Consider the following 19,946-nt stretch of genomic DNA (forward strand, 5'->3'; position numbering starts at 1 on the left):
AGTGCAACAAAGGCCCAGTGTAGCAGCGAGTGACAAGAATCCTTAACAGTTGGTCTATAAACAATTAAGTGGAAAGCAGTTTAATCTGACTGCGTTGAGGAAAACATGTGCTCGATATTGCCCTGCAAATAAAACATATGTGCTCGAACAATTTCATGATCGCCTCATTACTTGGGCTCAGGCATTCCTGCCATTGACTGGATGCGACAGAGTAAGGAGGTTTGGGAACAAACACACTGCCTTATGGAAACAGCTATTCAACGTTATAAAGAGCAAGCCAATCGCCATCTTGGAGAGACCCTCTCCTATCAACCTGGAGACAGAGTTTGGCTATCGACCAGGGATTTCAGGTTTGTGGAAGGTAGCAAGAAATTGGAACCAAAGTATATTCGTCCATTCAAGGTAATTAAGAGAGTTAATGATGTTACTTGTACACTTGAGTTGCCTCAAGTTTCTAACTTCTTCCATGTTTCTCCACTCAAGCCTGTTGGAGGCACCCCTGTCTATGCTGTTTAGCAGGTGCTGGATTCCAGGCGATGAGGTGGTGTCTTGCAATATTTGATTGATTGGGAGGGTTTTGGTCTTGAGGAGAGGAGCTGGGTGCCTGCATCTGATGTCCTGGACCCAGGTGTGCTGGTCCTGTTCCACAGCCAGCACCCAGAAAAGTCTGCTCCTCTTCCCAGGGGATGTCCCAAGAAACAGCAATTATCCAGTTTCTGTCCTGCCAGTGTTGGGGTCCCCTCTAGGGATCCTACCTGTGAATCCATTTCTGTTCATCTGTCCTGCTCCATGGGACGTTCCTCCAGTGCCTCCAGTCACACGCGTGGTGGTCGTTGTGGACGGCCCTGTTTGTCGGCTGTCCTGGGCTCCTTGGGTTGGGGGGGTACTGCTACCTCCCTCCCTGGATTCGCTGAAACCACTGCTCCTTACTCTGTTGCAAATTCCAACTCCTAGAATCCTCTGGGAGGTCACCTGACTCTGTACCATCCACCTATCCACGTTCTGCCTCGCATTTCCACCACCTGTGTTTCACCACATATAACCTGTCTTTGTTCACACTCACATTGTGAATTATTGTTTCAGTCTGCTGCACATTACCGAGCCATTTGTTGTCCTTGGTTTTTCTGGTTTGTGAGTTTGCCTGACCCCTCTATACTCTGTTTTGCCTTGTTCAAGTTCTGACCTTTTTGCCTGCTTTTTTGATTCTGTTTTCATCCTGTCTGTGCATACCCGTTTGACCTTAGCCTGTTTTTGGATTTCGTTACTGGTTTGCCCCCTTACTAAATGTTTAAACCAACTCTGCCAACACTGCCTGCGTCTCATCCTCCCAGACACTTTTTACCACAACCTTTCATTTAATAGGTTTTTGGACATGTGTCTATCAGATGAGGAACAGGTAATAGGTAAGGCTGTCATTATATAAAACACAATGACAGAGATGTTTACCAAGATTGTGAAACATTTAGAGAATGGATTCTATCGGATATACTATAGCCATGTGTTTCAAGGCAATTAACTGCACACCTCCTTTAACAACAAAAAAAGATTGCCAGTGATATTCAGAAACACACATTTCTGCTTTTGCCTTTTTTATCCTTGTTAAAATGATGACAAACAGGAGGCTAAAGACTGTATTTGTCAGTAGAGGGATGTGTAATAGATTTATGCAGACTTGATTATTCTTTCACTTTCTGTCATGCACGTCATAATTGCTGCCATGGTCTATAATTGCTTGTTATGCATTTGTATAATTGTTTGTTCTGATTTCGGTTCAATATAGTATGAATGGCAAGGCTTTCTGTTTGGGCTCCTCTGACACTATCTATCCTTCTACTAACACTCAGGCTTAGGGTATGGCATTTTTGACAATGCTGCCCTTCACCACTCTCACTCTAGAATAGGTTCCACATTGTTATATACTTACACTTTGGCACATTCTACAACTGTCGGGGCTGATACTGTATAACTGTTACTAAATACACTACAATTGCAAAATTGTATAATAACAAAAATTAAATAAATTATTAATAATTTACATATATTCACCCATGATTTCTGCTGTTATGTCTACATCCCCAAATTCAATGTCTGCCATCAGATTAGCATGTAAATTCATTTTTTTTGTCCACCCAATGTTTAACCCAAATTGGCCATAGTAGTGCATCTGAATGTTCTGAAGGTAGATATAAATACAAGAGTACATGTTTTCCTTTTGTTTTTCAGAGTTTAATAAATATACTTCTGTGTTTTTCTGTGAGATCTCTGTTAACTGTTTTGAAAACGTATGTGAAAAATAAGTGAAAGCAATCAGAATGTGTTGTAAAAGGACACTTCTGCTTTGCTAAGAAAGTGACGGTCAGGACTAAGCTGATTGCAGTTTCATTAAACATAAATAAATATAAATAAAAAAGACCATAAATATTTATTGATCATTGGTGTATTTCATTGTATTGTATTATTGTATTGTTTTCACCATTTTTTCTAAAGCAATAAGCCAATAGAGTCCATGTGTTATTAGTTGGTTATTGCTATAAAACACTTGCCAAATTTGGAAAGGAATGTGTCAATTTGTGTGAAGCATTATGAAAATATCAAAGTGCTGCTGCACTAGTTAGAAGCTGATTTGATAGAATAATGTTGTAGCATGTCTAAACATGTCTGTTGACAATGTATTCAGTTTAACTCTAACTGCACCACTCTATCTTAAGTTAGCACTGGCCACAAACAAAAATATATCTGCTACATCGACAGGCACCAGTTTTATTTTGTGATTGCACCATAACCACAAAAATGGCACTCAGTGTGATAGGACCTCACAACGCCTAATCATCAAAATAAAATTTAAAAAGGAAAAGTACTGCTTTTCATGGCATTTTTCTGTGAGTCAGCACAGTTCATTGCTGTGTAAAGGACCAGGGGCCATATTACAGAAAATTCTTATCTTTTTGTCTTAACTTAAGATCTGACAGGTCAAGATAAGATTTTTCACAAATTTGTATTACAGAAGCAAATCTTGTCTTAATTTAAGAATCTTATCTTATCTTACAGCATCTTTTCTTATCTCAAGTTAGAAAATCTTAACTTACTCAATCAAAGTCGACAATCAACTGTCGTGTCTGTTACCTAGCAACCGACCATAAGCTCACAGCTGAATCTAGTAAACATGTAATCAAGTTAGCTAGTCAGACAGCTAATGATAGTGTAAAGAAAGTTAAATAAAACTACAGCGCGATAAACTGAAAGTTAAGAATATTGTGTCAGCGCTTCATGCTGTTCATGCTGCTCCAGTTTCAGTTTCATTTCCCAAACGCTTTAGCTGAGCGCGCTAACGTTATTCCTCCTAATAAACAGACACTCGTTCAGCTCTGTCTCTTCATTATTTACCACCATCTCTGTAATAGTGTATCTTTTTATCAACATAACACATGAAGGTAATAAGAGGGGACAGTGGAGATCATGTCTGCAGCGTCTTTTAAAACGCTGTCAAAGCACCGTTTTCAGTGTAGATAAATGTAGCGTCATTATGCTAGTTATAGTGAACTGTGCAGCCTGTCAATGCATAAAACGATTAAAGCAGATGGTTAAAACAGATGTTAAGACAGCTCTGGGGTTGAAAATATTTAGGATATTTTGGCAACTTAGGATGTTTCTGTAATACTGTTTTCTTATCTGGAAATAAGATTAGATTATAGACTTCCACCTGTCAGTTTCATGGCTGTAAGCAATAATTATTGATAAGTTTTCCCAGCCCTACAACCCCAACTTTTAATAGAAAACTGAAAGTACTATCAAGAACAAATAATTAGTTATTCAAGCAGCACTTACCTGGCTGGAATGTCTTGGTGTCATATCCGCAGGCACATTTTTGGGGTCCTGGGGATCTGACTGTGGTTTTCTTTGTGAACACAAAAAACGTGCCTACTGTGACAGATGTAGTTGTGGGGACAGTTGTGGTTTGGTTTACTGTTGTTATTTGTGTAGAGGCTGATACAGATGTTGTTGAAGTTGGTGCAGTTGTGCTTATTGTGGTTCCTGGTGTTGAAGCTACTTCAGTTGTTGTCGAAATAACCTCTGTTGTAGTTGATGGAGTTACAGTGATAGTTGTAGAGGTCATTGCTGTAGTTGATGGAGGTGCAGTTGAAGTTCCTGATGTTGTTGAGCTAACTGTTGTAGTGCTGGCTGTTGTTGGGGACACTGTGACACTTGTTGTTGAACTTTCTGGGGTAGGACCTGTTGTGGTTGGCGTTGTTGTTACCAACGTTGTTGTTGGTGGTGGTGTTGAGCTGGTAGTGGTCCCGCAGGTATCATCACAGCATTCTACCCGTATTTCATAGTTCAAACATGGTAGTCCATTCTGATACATGTTATAACAAATAAGACCCACAGATGCATCACATGTCACATTTTGACCCAAATCTGCTAAAGTCTTATCCTTGTAGTCTTTGGCTCTGCATTCAATCTTCACTGGTTTCTCACAGGGAATCTTTCCTGTTTTCCTAATGGCAGCTATAGATTCAAATTCGCCTCCTTCTCTCCTTGGTGGATTATCAGGGTAACTGGTGTCAAACCACTCAGACCATTGGCAGCGCCAAGGCAAACAAGCAGGTGTCGTAGTAGTTGTTGCAGTTGTGCTTATTGTTGTTGTTGTTGAAGCTACTTCAGTTGTTCTCGAAATAATCTCTGTTGTAGTTGATGGAGTTACAGTGATAGTTGTGGAGGTCACTGCTGTAGTTGATGGAGGTGCGGTTGAAGTTGCTGATGTTGTTGAGCTAATTGTTATAGCGCTGGCTGTTGTTGGGGACACTGTGACATTTGTTGTTGAACTTTCTGGGGTAGGACCTGTTGTCGGTGGCGTTGTTGTTACCTGTGTTGTTGTTGGTGGAGATGGTGGTGAGCTGGTAGTGTCCCTGCAAGTACCATCACAGCATTCTACCCGTATTTCATAGTTCAAACATGGTGGTCCATCCTGATACATGTTATAACAAATAAGACCCACAGATGCATCACATGTCACATTTTGACCCAAATCTGCTAAAGTCTTATCCTTGTAGTCTTTGGCTCTGCATTCAATCTTTGCTGGTGTCTCACAGGGAATCTTTCCTGTTTTCCTAATGGCAGCTATAGATTCAAATTCGCCTCCTTCTCTCCTTGGTGGATTATCAGGGTAACTGGTGTCAAACCACTCAGACCATTGGCAGCGCCAAGGCAAACAAGCAGGTGTCGTAGTAGTTGTTGCAGTTGTGCTTATTGTTGTTGAAGCTACTTCAGTTGTTCTCGAAATAATCTCTGGTGTAGTTGATGGAGTTACAGTGATAGTTGTGGAGGTCACTGCTGTAGTTGATGGAGGTGCGGTTGAAGTTGCTGATGTTGTTGAGCTAATTGTTATAGTGCTGGCTGTTGTTGGGGACACTGTGACACTTGTTGTTGAACTTTCTGGGGTAGGACCTGTTGTCGTTGGCGTTGTTGTTACCTGTGTTGTTGTTGGTGGAGATGGTGGTGAGCTGGTAGTGGTCCTGCAAGTACCATCACAGCATTCTACCCGTATTTCATAGTTCAAACATGGTGGTCCATCCTGATACATGTTATAACAAATAAGACCCACAGACGCATCACATGTCACATTTTGACCCAAATCTGCTAAAGTCTTATCCTTGTAGTCTTTGGCTCTGCATTCAATCTTTGCTGGTGTCTCACAGGGAATCTTTCCTGTTTTCCTAATGGCAGCTATAGATTCAAATTCGCCTCCTTCTCTCCTTGGTGGATTATCAGGGTAACTGGTGTCAAACCACTCAGACCATTGGCAGCGCCAAGGCAAACAAGCAGATGTCGTAGTAGTTGTTGCAGTTGTGCTTATTGTTGTTGTTGTTGAAGCTACTTCAGTTGTTCTCGAAATAATCTCTGGTGTAGTTGATGGAGTTACAGTGCTAGTTGTGGAGGTCACTGCTGTAGTTGATGGAGGTGCGGTTGAAGTTGCTGATGTTGTTGAGCTAATTGTTATAGTGCTGGCTGTTGTTGGGGACACTGTGACACTTGTTGTTGAACTTTCTGGGGTAGGACCTGTTGTCGTTGGCGTTGTTGTTACCTGTGTTGTTGTTGGTGGAGATGGTGGTGAGCTGGTAGTGGTCCTGCAAGTACCATCACAGCATTCTACCCGTATTTCATAGTTCAAACATGGTGGTCCATCCTGATACATGTTATAACAAATAAGACCCACAGACGCATCACATGTCACATTTTGACCCAAATCTGCTAAAGTCTTATCCTTGTAGTCTTTGGCTCTGCATTCAATCTTTGCTGGTGTCTCACAGGGAATCTTTCCTGTTTTCCTAATGGCAGCTATAGATTCAAATTCGCCTCCTTCTCTCCTTGGTGGATTATCAGGGTAACTGGTGTCAAACCACTCAGACCATTGGCAGCGCCAAGGCAAACAAGCAGGTGTCGTAGTAGTTGTTGCAGTTGTGCTTATTGTTGTTGTTGTTGTTGAAGCTACTTCAGTTGTTCTCGAAATAATCTCTGGTGTAGTGATGAGTTACAGTGATAGTTGGGAGGTCACTGCTGTAGTTGAGGAGGTGCGGTTGAAGTTGCTGATGTTGTTGAGCTAATTGTTATAGTGCTGGCTGTTGTTGGGGACACTGTGACACTTGTTGTTGAACTTTCTGGGGTAGGACCTGTTGTCGTTGGCGTTGTTGTTACCTGTGTTGTTGTTGGTGGAGATGGTGGTGAGCTGGTAGTGGTCCTGCAAGTACCATCACAGCATTCTACCCGTATTTCATAGTTCAAACATGGTGGTCCATCCTGATACATGTTATAACAAATAAGACCCACAGACGCATCACATGTCACATTTTGACCCAAATCTGCTAAAGTCTTATCCTTGTAGTCTTTGGCTCTGCATTCAATCTTTGCTGGTGTCTCACAGGGAATCTTTCCTGTTTTCCTAATGGCAGCTATAGATTCAAATTCGCCTCCTTCTCTCCTTGGTGGATTATCAGGGTAACTGGTGTCAAACCACTCAGACCATTGGCAGCGCCAAGGCAAACAAGCAGGTGTCGTAGTAGTTGTTGCAGTTGTGCTTATTGTTGTTGTTGTTGAAGCTACTTCAGTTGTTCTCGAAATAATCTCTGTTGTAGTTGATGGAGTTACAGTGATAGTTGTGGAGGTCACTGCTGTAGTTGATGGAGGTGCGGTTGAAGTTGCTGATGTTGTTGAGCTAATTGTTATAGTGCTGGCTGTTGTTGGGGACACTGTGACACTTGTTGTTGAACTTTTCTGGGTTAGGACCTGTTGTCGTTGGCGTTGTTGTTACCTGTGTTGTTGTTGGTGGAGATGGTGGTGAGCTGGTAGTGGTCCCGCAAGTACCATCACAGCATTCTACCCGTATTTCATAGTTCAAACATGGTGGTCCATCCTGATACATGTTATAACAAATAAGACCCACAGACGCATCACATGTCACATTTTGACCCAAATCTGCTAAAGTCTTATCCTTGTAGTCTTTGGCTCTGCATTCAATCTTTGCTGGTGTCTCACAGGGAATCTTTCCTGTTTTCCTAATGGCAGCTATAGATTCAAATTCGCCTCCTTCTCCCGTTGGTGGATATCAGGGTAACTGGTGTCAAACCACTCAGACCATTGGCAGCGCCAAGGCAAACAAGCAGGTGTCGTAGTAGTTGTTGCAGTTGTGCTTATTATTGTTGTTGTCGAAGCAACTTCAGTTGTTGTCGAAATAATCTCTGTTGTAGTTGATGGAGGTGCGGTTGAAGTTCCTGATGTTGTTGAGCTAACTGTTGTAGTGCTGGCTGTTGTTGGGGACACTGTGACACTTGTTGTTGAATTTTCTGGGGTAGGACCTGTTGTCGTTGGCGTTGTTGTTACACGTGTGTTGTTCCGTTGTTGTGAAGATGGTGGTGAGCTGGTAGTGGTCCCTGCAAGTACCATCACAGCATTCTACCCGTATTTCATAGTTCAAACATGGTGGTCCATCTGATACATGTTATAACAAATAAGACCCACAGACGCATCACATGTCACATTTTGACCCAAATCTGCTAAAGTCTGATCCTTGTAGTCTTTGGCTCTGCATTCAATCTTTGCTGGTGTCTCACAGGGAATCTTTCCTGTTTTCCTAATGGCAGCTATAGATTCAAATTCGCCTCCTTCTCCGTTTGGTGGATTATCAGGGTAACTGGTGTCAAACCACTCAGACCATTGGCAGCGCCAAGGCAAACAAGCAGGTGTCGTAGTAGTTGTTGCAGTTGTGCTTATTGTTGTTGTTGTTGAAGCTACTTCAGTTGTTCTCGAAATAATCTCTGGTGTAGTTGATGGAGTTACAGTGCTAGTTGTGGAGGTCACTGCTGTAGTTGATGGAGGTGCGGTTGAAGTTGCTGATGTTGTTGAGCTAATTGTTATAGTGCTGGCTGTTGTTGGGGACACTGTGACACTTGTTGTTGAACTTTCTGGGGTAGGACCTGTTGTCGTTGGCGTTGTTGTTACCTGTGTTGTTGTTGGTGGAGATGGTGGTGAGCTGGTAGTGGTCCTGCAAGTACCATCACAGCATTCTACCCGTATTTCATAGTTCAAACATGGTGGTCCATCCTGATACATGTTATAACAAATAAGACCCACAGACGCATCACATGTCACATTTTGACCCAAATCTGCTAAAGTCTTATCCTTGTAGTCTTTGGCTCTGCATTCAATCTTTGCTGGTGTCTCACAGGGTAATCTTTCCTGTTTTCCTAATGGCAGCTATAGATTCAAATTCGCCTCCTTCTCTCCTTGGTGGATTATCAGGGTAGCTGGTGTCAAACCACTCAGACCATTGGCAGTGCCAAGGCAAACAAGCAGGTGTTGTAGTAGTTGTTGCAGTTGTGCTTATTATTGTTGTTGTCGAAGCAACTTCAGTTGTTGTCGAAATAATCTCTGGTGTAGTTGATGGAGTTACAGTGATAGTTGTAGAGGTCACTGCTGTAGTTGACGGAGGTGCAGTTGAAGTTCCTGATGTTGTTGAGCTAACTGCTGTAGTGCTGGCTGTTGTTGGGGACACTGTGACACTTGTTGTTGAACTTTCTGGGGTAGGACCTGTTGTGGTTGGCGTTGTTGTTACCAGTGTTGTTGTTGGTGGAGATGGTGGTGAGCTGGTAGTGTCCCGCAAGTATCATTACAGCATTCTACCCGTATTTCATAGTTCAAACATGGTGGTCCATTCTGATACATGTTATAACAAATAAGACCCACAGACACATCACATGTCACATTTTGACCCAAATCTGCTAAAGTCTTATCCTTGTAGTCTTTGGCTCTGCATTCAATCTTTGCTGGTTTCTCACAGGTAATCTTTCCTGTTTTCCTAATGGCAGCTATAGATTCAAATTCGCCTCCTTCTCCGTTTGGTGCAATATTAGGGTAACTGGTGTCAAACCACTCAGACCATTCGCAGCTCCAACGCAAACAAGCAGGTGTCGTTGTAGTTGTTGCAGTTGTGCTTATTATTGTTGTTGTCGAAGCAACTTCAGTTGTTGTCGAAATAATCTCTGTTGTAGTTGATGGAGTTACAGTGATAGTTGTAGAGGTCATTGCTGTAGTTGACGGAGGTGCGGTTGAAGTTCCTGATGTTGTTGAGCTAACTGTTGTAGTGCTGGCTGTTGTTGGGGACACTGTGACACTTGTTGTTGAATTTTCTGGGGTAGGACCTGTTGTGGTTGGCGTTGTTGTTACCAACGTTGTTGTTGGTGGTGGTGTTGAGCTGGTAGTTTCCCCGCAAGTATCATTACAGCATTCTACCCGTATTTCATAGTTCAAACATGGTGGTCCATTCTGATACATGTTATAACAAATAAGACCCACAGACACATCACATGTCACATTTTGACCCAAATCTGCTAAAGTCTGATCCTCATATTCTTTGGCTCTGCATTCAATCTTTGCTGGTTTCTCACAGGTAATCTTTCCTGTTTTCCTAATGGCAGCTATAGATTCAAATTCACCTCCTTCTCCGTTTGGTGCAATATTAGGGTAACTGGTGTCAAACCACTCAGACCATTTGCAGCTCCAACGCAAACAAGCAGGTGTCGTTGTAGTTGTTGCAGTTGTGCTTATTATTGTTGTTGTCGAAGCAACTTCAGTTGTTGTCGAAATAATCTCTGTTGTAGTTGAAGGAGTTACAGTGATAGTTGTAGAGGTCATTGCTGTAGTTGATGGAGGTGCGGTTGAAGTTCCTGATGTTGTTGAGCTAACTGTTGTAGTGCTGGCTGTTGTTGGGGACACTGTGACACTTGTTGTTGAATTTTCTGGGGTAGGACCTGTTGTGGTTGGCGTTGTTGTTACCAACGCTGTTGTTGGTGGTGGTGTTGAGCTGGTAGTTTCCCCGCAAGTATCATTACAGCATTCTACCCGTATTTCATAGTTCAAACATGGTGGTCCATTCTGATACATGTTATAACAAATAAGACCCACAGACACATCACATGTCACATTTTGACCCAAATCTGCTAAAGTCTTATCCTTGTAGTCTTTGGCTCTGCATTCAATCTTTGCTGGTTTCTCACAGGTAATCTTTCCTGTTTTCCTAATGGCAGCTATAGATTCAAATTCGCCTCCTTCTCTGTTTGGTGCAATATTAGGGTAACTGGTGTCAAACCACTCAGACCATTCGCAGCTCCAACGCAAACAAGCAGGTGTCGTTGTAGTTGTTGCAGTTGTGCTTATTATTGTTGTTGTCGAAGCAACTTCAGTTGTTGTCGAAATAATCTCTGTTGTAGTTGAAGGAGTTACAGTGATAGTTGTAGAGGTCATTGCTGTAGTTGATGGAGGTGCGGTTGAAGTTCCTGATGTTGTTGAGCTAACTGTTGTAGTGCTGGCTGTTGTTGGGGACACTGTGACACTTGTTGTTGAATTTTCTGGGATAGGACCTGTTGTGGTTGGCGTTGTTGTTACCAACGTTGTTGTTGGTGGTGGTGTTGAGCTGGTAGTTTCCCCGCAAGTATCATTACAGCATTCTACCCGTATTTCATAGTTCAAACATGGTGGTCCATTCTGATACATGTTATAACAAATAAGACCCACAGACACATCACATGTCACATTTTGACCCAAATCTGCTAAAGTCTGATCCTCATATTCTTTGGCTCTGCATTCAATCTTTGCTGGTTTCTCACAGGTAATCTTTCCTGTTTTCCTAATGGCAGCTATAGATTCAAATTCACCTCCTTCTCCGTTTGGTGCAATATTAGGGTAACTGGTGTCAAACCACTCAGACCATTCGCAGCTCCAACGCAAACAAGCAGGTGTCGTTGTAGTTGTTGCAGTTGTGCTTATTATTGTTGTTGTCGAAGCAACTTCAGTTGTTGTCGAAATAATCTCTGTTGTAGTTGAAGGAGTTACAGTGATAGTTGTAGAGGTCATTGCTGTAGTCGATGGAGGTGCAGTTGAAGTTCCTGATGTTGTTGAGCTAACTGTTGTAGTGCTGGCTGTTGTTGGGGACACTGTGACACTTGTTGTTGAATTTTCTGGGGTAGGACCTGTTGTGGTTGGCGTTGTTGTTACCAACGTTGTTGTTGGTGGTGGTGTTGAGCTGGTAGTTTCCCCGCAAGTATCATTACAGCATTCTACCCGTATTTCATAGTTCAAACATGGTGGTCCATTCTGATACATGTTATAACAAATAAGACCCACAGACACATCACATGTCACATTTTGACCCAAATCTGCTAAAGTCTGATCCTCATATTCTTTGGCTCTGCATTCAATCTTTGCTGGTTTCTCACAGGTAATCTTTCCTGTTTTCCTAATGGCAGCTATAGATTCAAATTCACCTCCTTCTCCGTTTGGTGCAATATTAGGGTAACTGGTGTCAAACCACTCAGACCATTCGCAGCTCCAACGCAAACAAGCAGGTGTCGTTGTAGTTGTTGCAGTTGTGCTTATTATTGTTGTTGTCGAAGCAACTTCAGTTGTTGTCGAAATAATCTCTGTTGTAGTTGAAGGAGTTACAGTGATAGTTGTAGAGGTCATTGCTGTAGTCGATGGAGGTGCAGTTGAAGTTCCTGATGTTGTTGAGCTAACTGTTGTAGTGCTGGCTGTTGTTGGGGACACTGTGACACTTGTTGTTGAATTTTCTGGGGTAGGACCTGTTGTGGTTGGCGTTGTTGTTACCAACGTTGTTGTTGGTACCAACGTTGTTGTTGTTGGTACCAACGTTGTTGTTGGTGGTGGTGTTGAGCTGGTAGTTTCCCCGCAAGTATCATTACAGCATTCCACCCGTATTTCATAGTTCAAACATGGTGGTCCATTCTGATACATATTATAACAAATAAGACCCACAGACACATCACATGTCACATTTTGACCCAAATCTGCTAAAGTCTGATCCTCATATTCTTTGGCTCTGCATTCAATCTTTGCTGGTTTCTCACAGGTAATCTTTCCTGTTTTCCTAATGGCAGCTATAGATTCAAATTCACCTCCTTCTCCGTTTGGTGCAATATTAGGGTAACTGGTGTCAAACCACTCAGACCATTCGCAGCTCCAACGCAAACAAGCAGGTGTCGTAGTAGTTGTTGCAGTTGTGCTTATTGTTATTGTTGTTGGTGTTGAAGCAACTTCAGTTGTTGTCGAAATAATCTCTGTTGTAGTTGAAGGAGTTACAGTGATAGTTGTAGAGGTCATTGCTGTAGTTGATGGAGGTGCGGTTGAAGTTCCTGATGTTGTTGAGCTAACTGTTGTAGTGCTGGCTGTTGTTGGGGACACTGTGACACTTGTTGTTGAACTTTCTGGGGTAGGACCTGTTGTGGTTGTTGTTGTTGTTACCTGCGTTGTTGTTGATGGGCATTCGTCACACTTCATGGTGATCTCGTTCAGGCATGACTTCTCTTCGGGGCACACTGGAAAACATCCTAGGACAAACAATGTCGCAATCAATAAGGAATTATAATTAATGTGCAGTGTACACCTACTAGAATTGAAAGCTCTTCAGATTTTTAAGAATATGTTGGTTAAATATCTCTACTACACCAGTAGTTCTTAATATTCAATTATAGTATGAATTTTAAAAAATTGATTTTTATAAAAATCAATCATCAAAACATGAGCACAAGTGGAATCAGATGCTTCTGCTTGACTAGAATGAAAACATGTAGTCACACAGACCCAATTGCAGATAAGACTGGACTGCATTTTCATTTTTCATGATATCAGGCTGTATGGCAGGCTTTAGCATTACAGAGCTAGCAGTAAGTAAGCATGGACATACACACTTTTTAACAGTACAAATATACAAAAGTTTGTATATCTGTGTTTAACAGCAAGTCAGCTATGGAGCAGTCATGCTAACACCCATATTAAGGTGAACCACATGTAGCCTATAAAAAACGTATATTAGACTGGATTAGTTTAGTTAGCTACTGTTATTCTGTAGTCTAATTAAATTTAATACATCGTGAGCAGCTTAGCCGCTTCAATATTGTCAACTTTGGGGTCAGACTGACTAAGAGAGGCACTAAGTACCAACAGTCTACCTGCACTATAGGGCTGGCAAGTTTAGCGGATCATACACTAAGAACTTCAGTACAAATGAACATATGAACAACACTGTTTTTAAAATATGACCAGTGCAATATAACCATGTGTTCACATGCTTTTTGTATGAAAGCTTTCCACCAGATAAAAGTGTGCTGAGAGCATTTGAAAACTGTGCAGTTTACATTATACGCTTTTAACAATTGTTTGGAAAAGAAAAGTATAAGATCATCATTTAGGCAAAATCTGTTCTTTGATAGTGTTGTAAAGTATATCCAAAGCTTTTTAAGAAAAAAGTAGTTTAAAACATAATTTTCTAAAACTAGATATAGGTTACATTTTGATAGTCTGCCCAAATCTCAAGTCCAAAAAAGGAACGGTATGTAAAGGGCTAATAAAAACAGAAAGTAGTAATTCTAATTTACCAATGCCATGGCCACTAATTCACCCCCAGGCCACAACAAGGATTATCCTTTTCTTCTTTGATACAGAGAACATAATGTCTGTTATTTCCATAAATACTTGATTTATCAGACCACAGTTTCCGCTGTTTATCATTCCATTTCAAATGAGCTTGAGCCCAAAGAAGCCAACATCTTTTCTGGACATTGTTGACATATGGCTTTCACTGTACATACTACATTTGGGGATGCAGCAATGGTGCAGCAAACTATAAACGCAATGGGTTGTCAAAGTATTCCCGAGCTCATGTGGTAATATCACAGTAGCATACAATTTTTTAATGTGCTTCTGTCAGAGGGATCAAAGGTAGCAGTTGTGGTTTTTGGCTTTTCCCTTTATGCATAGAGATTTTCCCAAGATTCCTTGAATCTTTTAATGATATTATGCATTGTAGATGGTGAAATACCTAAAATCATGGCCATTCTTGCTCATAAAGGACTTAACCTTAGATGCTCCTTTCCTACCCAAGGATGATTGCATCACCTTCTTAAAATGTTTTCTGAACATTTCGGGGCAGATTTACTACAATTTTTCTTTTTACACATTTATTTATTTTGGATAGAAAGACAACATTTGTAAACACTTGCCATGTCACATTATTTCTTTTATCAAACTGAGGATGAAGACTTAATGAAATAGTTATAGAAACAATGTTATAAATTGCTTTTTCCTAACACTTTAGGTACAACACTGACAAAGAGCCTAACTAATGATCTTATAGTTTTCTTTTCCAAATGACAGCTAAAAGCACCTATTGAAACTTTTCTCCTGCAATCTCTGCTTTACCAAAGGTTTATGTGTACTGTGGTTTATGTATGAGCAATGGCAGAAATGTCACAGCTATTCTTTGATGCGTTGCATGTAGTTAAGAGGTTGCACTAAAAGTTATGTAATTCCCAAATTACCTAGAATTTAAGCTCAGCTCAGCTCATCTCACCAGCTGTGAACTGAAAGTAAAAAATAACTACATATTTACTTAGCTTCCTCATATTTTTGACTAATTAATATATTATTTCTTCCAAATAATTACTTATTATGTTGAAGGAATCATATACTTTCGTGGCTATTGTTAAATATTATTTTACTTTATTTTATTTTATTTTATTCTTTATTGTAACTTCTCTTAAACCTTTTTCATGTTTTTTCCTTGCCTTTTTGTGTTAATCTTGTTTGCATTTTTGTATGTCTCTCGTGGTTGATATGTGGGGGCTGTGGAGAGGATCTTACATCTGGTTATCTATAGCTCGGATGCCTTCAATGGTTTTATGGTTTTATGATCATTTTATTGGTTCAGCTCATGCAGATGTAATTACTGCCAAAGAAGTGACAATTGGCTTTGCTCTCACAGTTTCTAAAAGTTTTGTAAGTTTTAGAATTTGCCTTCAAAAGAGTTTTGATGCCTCATTGTTAATGATGACAGTAATGTCTGATTCTCAAAATGGGGTAGTTCAATAATGCCAGGTAGTTTAAATGTTACAATTTGGTCAAGTGAATCTGCTGTTTCCCTTAGCTGTAAACGCCTGTGGTAGAATCATATGAGCAGCTATCCTTAACTGTTGAGATTATGTTGAGACATAGCTAAAATCTGTTATAGATATTTGGTCATGTTTGAAACATAGGCTGAAAGGATAGCATTAGCAAACTGCTAACTGACCCTACAGTGGAGGATTAGGACATGCTCATCACAGTCTGCCATGTTTATGTTAATGAGTGAGGTTCTGATAAGCTTAACATTAGCTCATAGTTTAAGTCTGACAATATTACTAGCCTCAGCTTAGCTAGTCTGGTTCAGATCTTTTAAAACAGATGAAGATTTGTAAGGAGCACGGCTGATCTCAGATCAGAACAAAAAGGGAAAATTTAACATCTAACAACAGCCGGGAGAAATTTGTCTTTGTAATAATTAAAGAATGATGTGTGCATAAACAAGAGCACTGTCTCTATTCCTAAATTGGTTTGAGTTTTGAAGTTATGAAAAAATACAAATAACACAGGAGCTGAGGTGAATAATAAAGACTAACTGGGGTAATTGGTATTTTAGGTTATAGTACAATTGAAAATTAATTCAACAGGTTTGGAAATCTCCAAGAAGGCAGAATTTTGATTGATTCTGGTAAAACAGAAATTTACATATAATTATGCATCAGGCCAGTCAAGAAGTACAAATAAAATTTATTTTCATATGTAGATTTTGACTCAGTCCTGCAAGGGTCTCAGCACACAGTCTCAAAGAATGTAAAACGCAGAAAAGTTTTTTCACCACATGCAGTGACCAGGTTTCAGCTAAGCTTCCAAGATTAGGATTTTGTCCATGATCTGGCTGCATTTAGCATGATCTGATGGTTCTTTACAGCTGTTGCGGGTGATGCATTTTTATATAATGTTAGAGTGTGAACTTCCATTATGTTTTGAGCCTGTTAGGAAAAAGCATGCAATTTTTTTTACAAGGCTTCAAGGAAGTTCCACTTGAGTTCTGGCAGAACCCCCAAAGAAGGTGAGGTGTGACTGAACCTTCAAGGGGGTGGATGCAATTTGGTCAGGACTGTCATAATAAGAATCACACATCTCTTTCATCAGAGGCTAAAAGGTAAAGGCTGCTCTAAGATCTCTTGGTTAAGGTTGCAGCAGTTCTATGTCAAGGTTGTAAAGCATGGACACATGCTTCATACTGTAAAATTGTACCACCTCCTTAATTAGGGATAGATGGGTGGCCTAACTGGAAGGGCTTTGGGGCAGAACTGTTGGCTTGTAGGTCGGCAGGGGTGATCCCCAAAGTGAAGATTTGCCATACTCCTAAATGACGACTAGCGTCTCAACACTTACAGTTAGGACCTTAGGACCTAAAAGGTGAGGTAAGGTCAGACTGGTGGCACAGAATACAATGTTTAGAGCAAACATCCACAAGTATATTTCATGTTGTGTGTACTATGACAACAAGATACTGCTGATGGTATTTGTGTTTTACAGCTACCAGAAGTGGAAAAACTTCCAAAAACCACACAACCTGAACCAGCCAAGAATACTTCCGGTTCGGCTAACAGATGACCATCTGAGTGTTCTACAAAGACAATATCATCAGTCATCAAGACATCAAAGCCAGAAATCTCACCAACTCACAGATGACCAAGATGATCAGAATAAATCTGAACTTTGTTTTCAGAACTGTCATTTGGTGTATGACACCATTCCTGGGTAGTCCTGTCTCTAATGTAGACAGTGACAACACATTTCAATTGATATTCAATCTAACAAGACAAACGTTGTTTCCAAGACAAAATGTTTGTATCCCGCACCCAGTAAGTCTATCCACAGGACTAGCATGGTCTGGACATGCTATTTCTGACTGCGATACATGTGCTGTGTTACATACCAATGTTCAAATTTGCAATGTCAGTTCATGCCACAACGTAACCCGGCCAAAAACCACTCAGTGTTGTACACCTGGTATGCCGTTTTATGACCAAACATATGCTCCTAAAGCATTATGTGGTTTTGTGATACAGCTTAATCAGTTAAGTCATAGTCATACCTCCCAAAATCGACCACATTTTACGGCAAAAACAATACAAGATTGCATTTATGAGAATGGTCCATGGATTAATTTGGCTGTCAGTAAATGAATTTTGCCATATCCCTGCACCATCAGGGACATATTGGTTATGTGGAAGTACTGCTTTCAGTGAATTACCTGCTAGATTTAACGGTCCATGTTCATTAATTTATTTATTACCAGCTATGAGACCACAAAATTTCACACATTCTTCCTCAGATCATAGTGCTGATCGAGGAAATCATGTCATTTTAATATATCGTCCTGAAAATACATCTGAGGCTGATATGCCTGAAATATCTCTAGACATTCCTAGTACTTGTGGGCCAGTGAATTGCGATGACCAAATATGTACATGGTACAAAGACAACGAAGCGTTTGCCAATACTAAACATTTGGTACCAGACAATGTCCGGCTACATAAAATGGTACTCTAGATCTTTTGCCTCCTCGTTTGCATTTTTGTATGTCTCTCATGGATGATATGTGGGGGCTGTGGAGAGCAGTCCTTTGTCATTTAATGACCTCCAATGGTTAGCCTATCTCACGTCTGGTTAACTATAGCTCCCCAATCTAGCAATGCCATTTGCTGAAGGGATATCTCAGGGACATCCTGGTTCCTAGGGTGGGCCTCAACACCTCTATTTTAATTAAAAAGGTAGAGGCAGTTGTCCGTCCTCTGGGGGGTTCCAGGGTCGTTGAGACAAAGAGACAACTAAGGGCGTGGTTTACATTTCGTGACTATAAGTTCATCAGTGTGTAAGCTTATATAGACTTGTTTGGGAAGATGCGCGTATTAAACGTCTTTTCCTCAAGTCTCCACTCCTGTTTGCTTCAAAAAACCAACACCTGCCAGCAAAAGTCAACGCTACTAATAATTCATTTTTAAAAATTTTTACTAAGTCAAAATATTGAGAAAATAGGTCATTATTTTGACCTAATGAAACAAAGTTTGATCTTGAAACAAGAAACCTGGTGGTTTTTACCTGATGGTAGAAAGCATGTGAGCCAAACACAGTTATATTGTGCTGGTCATATGTTAACCAGCTTAAGTTCTTAAAAGGTAATCTGCTGAACTGGCCACCCCCAGGTGCAAAGTGTAGGTAGACTGTCAGTAATTAATGCCTCTCATAGTAAATGTGTCCCTGTCCAAAGTTTTTTGGAATGTGTGTCAAATTCAGAATTTGTGTATATCTACAAAAAACAGATTACTGCTTTCTTTTTTATTTGCATTTCATACACTGTTCCAAAGTTTTTAAATTGAGGTTTCAAAGACTTGTTTATCAAACAAAATGTGTATCTCTAAATATTCCCAGTTTCACAAAGTAGATGCTTCTGAGGTTGATATTAACAAACCTGCACACTACTAATCTGTGCATTGTACACTAGCTGCTATGGTCTGAGTTAAATTCTGTTTTTAATCTGTTCTTCCCACATCAGTACCTTTATCAACTGATTAGATTAACAGGACTGACCTACGTTTGCACTGACCTATTGATATTGACTTAAATTTAAAAAAAAGTATTAACTTCTTGTGTCATTATCTTGTAGAATAACGGTAGCTGTCTTCATGACCTTTTTATTATTTTTTATCATATACAGGGATGGACAATGCTTGACTAATCTATTTGCTACACTGGTAGATTTATTATCATCCAGTTCTGTGCCAAATTTTGACTCCCTGGGACAATCTGACTCCCCTGCACATCACACAGGCATAAACTATAATAATAATAATAATAATAATAATAATAATACATTTTATTTAGAAGCATCTTTCTAAACACCAAAGGACACTGCACAGTAAGATCAACAACATACAGACAGAGACAAAGCAGACAGGGATATGCAAGCACCAACACCTGGGAGAGGCCATTCCAGAGCGTAGGACCTGCAACATTCAAAGCCTGATAACACAGTCTGGAGCCGGGACCACGATGCCTGATGACATCACCAAGGGGTAGTAAGTATATAATAAAATACAACAGGCCAAGTACTGACCCTTGAGGTACACAGTGGGACAGAGAAGATGAGACATACCTATATCTCCCAACAGAGATAAACTGCATCTATCAACAAAAAATGATCTAAACCAGGAAAGTGCAGAACCAGTAATGCCAAACAAATTTTCCAAGCTATAAAATTTTCTTCCACAATGGCGCAGAGTATGGCTGCTGCGAGCTCCCCTCACTTCCTTTAGAGTTGTGTTAATTGTGTGTTTGTCTGTTACTACATTTGCACTAAATGTTGCCAGCACGTTCGTTTACAACAGACAAACACTTTTGGAAATTAGATTGACAGTCAGTCCCTGAAAACCAGATTTTGAGTTTCTGAACACAGATTTATTGTTTGGGAACATCAAAGAGGCCACATTCATCTGGTCCGACTGGCCAAGGACATGCCGCAGATGCTGGAAAAG

General features: G+C 40.5%; 1 protein-coding gene across 1 annotated transcript in view; it reads right to left on the reverse strand.

Annotated features, from left to right (window-relative positions):
* The window catches only part of LOC118812737 (mucin-5B-like), a 69,416-nt gene that overhangs the window by 19,397 nt on the left and 30,073 nt on the right, over nucleotides 1–19,946 (reverse strand). The window contains exons 22-27 of the mRNA XM_036577845.1: nucleotides 12,808–12,893; nucleotides 12,064–12,220; nucleotides 7,786–7,983; nucleotides 7,307–7,581; nucleotides 6,642–6,736; nucleotides 3,826–6,365 (exon numbers count right to left, since the gene is read on the reverse strand). Coding sequence (XP_036433738.1) covers nucleotides 3,826–6,365; nucleotides 6,642–6,736; nucleotides 7,307–7,581; nucleotides 7,786–7,983; nucleotides 12,064–12,220; nucleotides 12,808–12,893 — 3,351 coding nt within the window. The remainder of the gene's footprint in view (nucleotides 1–3,825; nucleotides 6,366–6,641; nucleotides 6,737–7,306; nucleotides 7,582–7,785; nucleotides 7,984–12,063; nucleotides 12,221–12,807; nucleotides 12,894–19,946) is intronic.

Source organism: Colossoma macropomum, unplaced genomic scaffold, assembly GCF_904425465.1.
Source record: "Colossoma macropomum unplaced genomic scaffold, Colossoma_macropomum, whole genome shotgun sequence".
Lineage (NCBI taxonomy): Eukaryota > Metazoa > Chordata > Actinopteri > Characiformes > Serrasalmidae > Colossoma > Colossoma macropomum.